General features: G+C 38.7%; 1 protein-coding gene across 1 annotated transcript; it reads left to right on the forward strand.

Moving 5' to 3' along the window:
• The first annotated feature begins 1,393 nt into the window (after positions 1 to 1,393).
• On the forward strand, positions 1,394 to 4,947 carry LOC114537698. Its single transcript, XM_028558800.1, has 2 exons — positions 1,394 to 1,488; positions 3,396 to 4,947. Exon 2 carries the CDS (start codon positions 3,756 to 3,758, stop codon positions 4,833 to 4,835), a length of 1,080 nt encoding a protein of 359 aa, XP_028414601.1. The 5' UTR covers positions 1,394 to 1,488; positions 3,396 to 3,755; the 3' UTR covers positions 4,836 to 4,947.
• The last annotated feature ends 1,422 nt before the right edge of the window (positions 4,948 to 6,369 follow it).

The following is a 6,369-nucleotide window of genomic DNA, read 5'->3' on the forward strand; positions in this document are numbered from 1 at the left end:
GAGTTATCGTTCCATTTGTATAGAGTTCACTGGTGACGAACCACTTACGCAAAAAACAATGGAGTTGTCCTGATTAGGTATTCTGTATCCGAAGCAGATCCGAAGTCTCCCAGTCTTTTTTCCCCGAGCCCGCAATTTGTTTTTAATGTCGAACCCAGGCCTCCCCATGTTCGAGGCGTACGTCACTCGTTTAAAGTCATTCGGTCATCCGGATGTAATGAGTTTATGAGAGTTTAATGACTTTATGTGTTTGACTGTATTGGTCGGAAACGCGTGCGAGTTGTAACCGTTTGAAATTGACGTTTGCGGACATCATTCGAATAATTGTAAGAAGGCTTTACGAACACACAAACACGTTTGTATGACAGGTCAAAAATACTTCAGATACGATCTTTAACGTATGGGGGGGGGGGTGTTCTAAAGAAAGAAAGAAGAAAGAAAGTGTATAGTTTGTTTTATTTAAAAAGAACTGATTTATCTAAAAGAAATGTCACATTTTCATGCTTGTCTTCTTTGGTTGAGTTGGAGTAGAGGATAGAGCAACAATTTATAATTATGAATACAGTTAGAATATGTTTTCACAGTCAATGACTAAATGTGCATAGCGAAACTGAATTTGTCAGTTTGACTATGCTCAGGGGCGCATAAGCTTCCAGACTCCAGGGGCCGGTTGTATCAAGCCCGTTTAGCTTAAACGGTGGTTAAGTTCAAAATAGAAAGCAAGTCTATCGTTTTATTGAACAAGCAAAACTAAATGCTTTTAACCATAATACAAAGATACTGTTAACAACTGCATATTCAGTGCATAATATTCAAGTTGACTCATTCAAGAGAGATGAAAGAGTGTTATTTAATTTTGACTTATCCACCGTTTAGGCTAAACGGGCTTGATACAACCGACCCCAGAGATTGGGGGGGGGGCACGAGCTTCCACTTTATAGGAACGGTTTGATTGATTGCCAAAGCTGCAAGAAAAGCACTAGTGTAGTGTATTTTTATGCTCTGCAAAAAGATTTTGCCACGAGTAAGTGGGCATACGTAGGAAACAATAAGGGCACTTTCGATAGTATTTACAGCTACTTTAGCTAAATTTAGCTTCTTCAAAGACGGGCACTTTGGTTCCTTTGAAAATTTTTTTCCCCCTCTGCCCCGTGGTATGCCCCATAATATATATACGCTTGCCGCTTGGATATACGTCTTCCCGCAGACTAAACTAACGTACCATAAATTTTGCAACTAACGTAGATTTTACAACAACCTTCACATGTTTTCCTATAAAACTGGCGGCTGTTGAGTAAACTTGAGTTGGTTAGTCACAGCTGGTTAGCCGTAATACCGCAGGCCAACAAATCGCGGGCGTCGATGCAATAAAAATTCGATGTCGAGACGACAGAAATGCTAATGTTGCAGCACGGCGACAGATCGACAAGAGCTTACTGGCAATAGTACATTTGCGTGTGGAATACATTTGAAGTTCTGTACAGTAAGGTAAGACGATGATGGGGTTTTAAATGACCAGTTAACATTGAGGGAGGAATCTTTCACGAAGACATACATGACTTTACACTCAACATAAATAGAAACGTCTGAGTGATTCGATATCTTTCTGTTGACATTGTCGCTGATAGTTTGACACAAGTGCTTATCCGAAGCACCAAAGTTTAGAAGCTATCCTTCTTCACCGAAATTGAAATAATTTAATACTCGCTTAATAGTGAATACAGCGGATGTAAACTCAGGGCGAATTAGTCGCATATTTACAGACAAGATGGCTGTAAGCTCACCCAAACACTAAATTGCTCATTGGCTCATTCGCAATCACCAAAGACACGGATCATGCTTTTCAATAGTCGTGACGGACATTCGAAACTGTCGAGGGTCGACAGCCGTTGATTAATGATACGATATCGGACACAGTAGCGGCTTTTCTAGCGTAATTTTCCCCCCAAAAAAATCGCCTGATCGTTTGTATTTGCAATTTGTCTTGTGATGTAATATAATCCTTCCATTTATACTATGTTTCTTAAAAACACGAGATCAATTAACGGGTCATCAATGTGGCATCGGTACAAACGTCAAATTTTCGATATCAGTTTTCCGCAAATATATTACCAGTCATTTTTTCCGAACGTGTACAGACTGCGAAGCATATTTTCTAAGTCATCTTTCTTGGGGGTTGACAAATCTAGAAATTCTGTTTCTTAGAATGTGTTTTCTTCCAAAGGTGGTCAAACTTAATTGGAAATACTGTTTCCTAGCCATGTTTATTGAACGTGGACAAACCAGCCAATTGAGCCAAACCAGGAAACATTGTTTCCTATCCATGTTTCATGAAGGTGGACAAACCAGGAGACATTGTTTCCTAGCAATGTTTCATGAAGGTAGATAAACCAGCTGACATTGTTTCCTAGCAATGTTTCATGAAGGTAGATAAACCAGGAAACATTGTTTCCTAGCAATGTTTCATGAAGGCAGACAAACCAGGAGACATTGTTTCCTAGCCATGTTTCATGAAGGTGGACAAACCAGGAAACATTGTTTCCTAGCCATGTTTCATGAAGGTAGACAAACCAGGAGACATTGTTTCCTAGCCATGTTTCATGAAGGTGGACAAACCAGGAAACATTGTTTCCTAGCCATGTTTCATGAAGGTAGACAAACCAGGAAACATTGTTTCCTAGCCATGTTTCATGAAGGTGGACAAACCAGGAGACATTGTTTAATTTTTCTACCAAGGAATACAAGTCAGAAATATCGTTTTTGGCTCATACCTCTTTCGGAAGGTCAGATTATACAAACGCAAAAAAACACCTAATATGTTTTTTACGAATATAGCGGAATCATTACAAATATCGGAATTATCGTTGCAAATCCAATATGAAATATATCTTCAGGCCTAATTGCAACAATTACTGTAGTTGATATATTTGCTGCAATGATGTCGTCTTAATGGGTAGATGGTTCCTCACAAGTTTCATCGAAATTAAAGGCACTTTGCATGTTAAAAATGAGTTGGGCTTTAGATTGAATCGAGATGAGTTGTGTCTTATCTTATAATCTTCGTGTCAGTGTGTCCGTTTAAGCCAATGGGTATCAGAATTGATAAGAGATTTTTTACTTGTTAGTCTATATTAGGCAAGGACAGCCGACGCCATATTGACATTATTGTTCAAACCCAATTTGCATTTGAAAATGTCTAGTTTATATTATAACAGGTGTATTTCTCGCCTTAATTGTTCATGAATTTTTAACGAATAACATTCATACATTTACCTTAGCGGATAAATTGAATCCAAGACGTGCGGAAATAATTCAGTTCCATTTACGCCATGACAACAGGCTGATTCTGTAGTTTCATGCATTTGTTGAGCGTGTTCCTTTCCTATTTTTCATAGGAGTTCTTCGCTCGCCTTTATATGGCTATTTGTATTGCCGAATGGAATCCTGATATGAACTGAAATGAATTATTATCGTGGGGTTCTTAGAAGAAATCGGTTCGGCGCCAGTCGTAATACACAAGTATATGTTTTTAATAATATGAAGTGAAGTGAAGACCTTTAATACAGTATTATATTAAACGTAGCTAAGCCTATAATGAATTGAGAAGTGGAGATTAATACAGTAGCAATTTTAAAAACAAAAAGATGGATAATCAACAAAATTAATTGCGGCGGCAATAGATTCATAGTTACGTGAGAAAGGGACAAGTTACGTGCGTATATATCGCATTGCTATTGTCCAGAACGGTCGTCTACATGATTCTGCACAATGATGTGATGGCAGACCGTCTGAATGTGGACGCGACGTCAAATATTAAAGCCGTAAGCTCTTTGGTTAATCACAGATTAAAATTGCCACCGATCGCTACAGGTTACAACAACGCTGGCAAACATCATAACAACAGGTCACTGTCTTATGGAAATCGTGATTTGAAAACAGGCCAAGATTTCAGCCTACCTCGGATCAATTTGAACGCGCTTGTGGGGTCAGAAAACGATGTGGACAACGGGACAGGTCCTGGTAATAAAAGTCTGGAAAACCAGATGCTTACATTTCCTCGAGTTTACACTGTCCTACCTCCGATTGGAAAAACATTCGATGCTTCTTCATCGCTGAAAACAACGACCGTTAACATTCCTAATGCCCCGGTTAATGGAACGAAGCGTCACAGGCGCTCAACTCGAGCAAGAAGAAATAAAAAATTGCAAGAAAATCCGGAATTGAAACACGACTTAACGGAGACATTAGGCGATATATCAAAATCGGAAACGGTTGTCGAACAGCCAGCTGTGTTGATTAAAACGACTGTCGCCGATTCGCAAAATGGGGAGAAGTTTTCTCTTCAAATACCCGACCCAGCATTGCCTTCGGTCAAAATAGATGTAGCAGAAACAGACAGAGAAACACGGCTACGTCGCTCGGAAACTTTAAAATCAGATAGCGGAAAGGGTCCGGTCACTTTAGGTACGGATTCGATATACGCTACGATCACTGTACCTGAGACAAATGATGATTTTAATAACGAGGATAATCGGCAAGAAGCAGAATCTCCCTTCCCACAATTTAGCACAGTCCCAGAGGCCTTAAGACTTTACGCAGACGTATATCCCCCGTCACCACCATCTAGCGCAAGACGGGGCAAAATTGCCGTCGAAAAGACGAGACAATTACTCGTGGAAGAAAACGGCCTTCGCATTTCTTTCATGGAGAATTTCGGCATTCGCAGGCGAAATGCAACGTGCGTTGAATTGGACGACGCTTTGAAAAATGCCGTCCAGTTGCTTCGCGATTTATTTTTAAGAAAAACTATGGAGGAATTGTGTATGCTATGGTAAGCCTTTGCAGCAATGAATCTGCGTAGAACGCGAGCCATTTTGAAGGCTTTTTTGAGTGGCTTAGACTGGAATACGCCAGCTGATAATATATATGATTGAAGATGATTTTGTCAACTTCAATTCAGCAACGAAAAGGCCAGCTGTAATTAACTATGCGAATATAGTCAATGTACAAGCTTATTGTCGATTTACCATTGTATGGGAGCGGATATTTTTCCAAAGTCTGGAAATGCATGAATATTTTATAAAGTGCAGTGAATCAAACGTTTTTAAGTGGGAAAAAATGAATAAATTATTATATGTTGTAAATAACATTGTTTTGATTGTTGCATTCACAGCTCCCTGCAAAGATTAAAGTCTGATAAATGGGATATTTTTTATATTTATTTTATTGTAACGTTGGCTCGATTCTTACGCCAAGAGATATATCTTATAAAGATCGCATATAGCCATTGACATTGTAGGGAAGACAAATAAACCAGCTGGCTTATCATTTCAAGACTCATTAACTTGGCATTAAGATGAGCGTTCGCAACGCGGTAACTAATACGGCTAGAATGAAACTTATTATTTTTTTCGGCTGAAAAACAAAGCGTTTCGTGGCGGGGTGTATAATTAAAGTTCAGCAGTGATCCTGTCGAGTGAATAATGATTTTTCGAATCTTTATTCACTGTTGTCAGCTAGGGCGTTGCTTAAGATAGGTGTTGATATATTCATAGCTAAACTACGTCTGCAGGCAGGCTTAATTGCTTAATTTCGTTTGCAAAGAACCGACGTTTAGTATAGTTCTTTGTCCCTTTTTTAATAGGTTGAATAAGCTACTGTTAGCATATAGCTAGATACACCTTTCAAACAACCGGTTTTCTTTGAGGGCAGACTGAATCTCAACTTGAATAAGAGTCTGGGCTACCAGAAAATGATGTAAAGGAGAATTGGTAGTCCAATATATAAAAGTAGTATTCTGTAACCAGCTGTCGCGGTTCGTTTCTGAACTCCCGGCTAACAAGGACTGATAAGTGTTTGATGATCAAGTGAACTTGTGAAGATAGCATTTTACAATGAACTGTCATTAACTACCTGAGAAAGATATCTCAAACGTGGTGGTTCAGTGTAGGTAGTATTATATAATAATTAATAAACTGTCGTGGTTTGTGTCTAAACTACTTGAGAAAGATATCTCAAACGTGGTGGTCCAGTGTAGGGGGTATTCTACAATAAGCTGTCGTGGTTTGTGTCTGAACTACCTGAGAAAGATATCTCAAACGTGGTGGTTCAGTGTAGGTAGTATTATTCTACAATAAGCTGTCGTGGTTTGTGTCTGAACTGAAAACTTTTTTGTATCTGAATGACCTAAATAAGACGGTCTGTGCACAGGTTACAGTATTTTACATGAATTATCAGTTTTTTCTAAGCTAAAAAATTGGTTAAAGATTAGGGATTAGGATTGGTCTGATTAGAGATTAAACTGATTAAACATACTAATATATAATCAATCAAATAAAAATGCGGAACATTATATACGCTGGTTATGCT

This window comes from Dendronephthya gigantea, unplaced genomic scaffold (assembly GCF_004324835.1).
Source record: "Dendronephthya gigantea isolate DGI-Jeju-01 unplaced genomic scaffold, DenGig_1.0 000162F, whole genome shotgun sequence".
In the NCBI taxonomy this organism is placed as follows: domain Eukaryota; kingdom Metazoa; phylum Cnidaria; class Anthozoa; order Malacalcyonacea; family Nephtheidae; genus Dendronephthya; species Dendronephthya gigantea.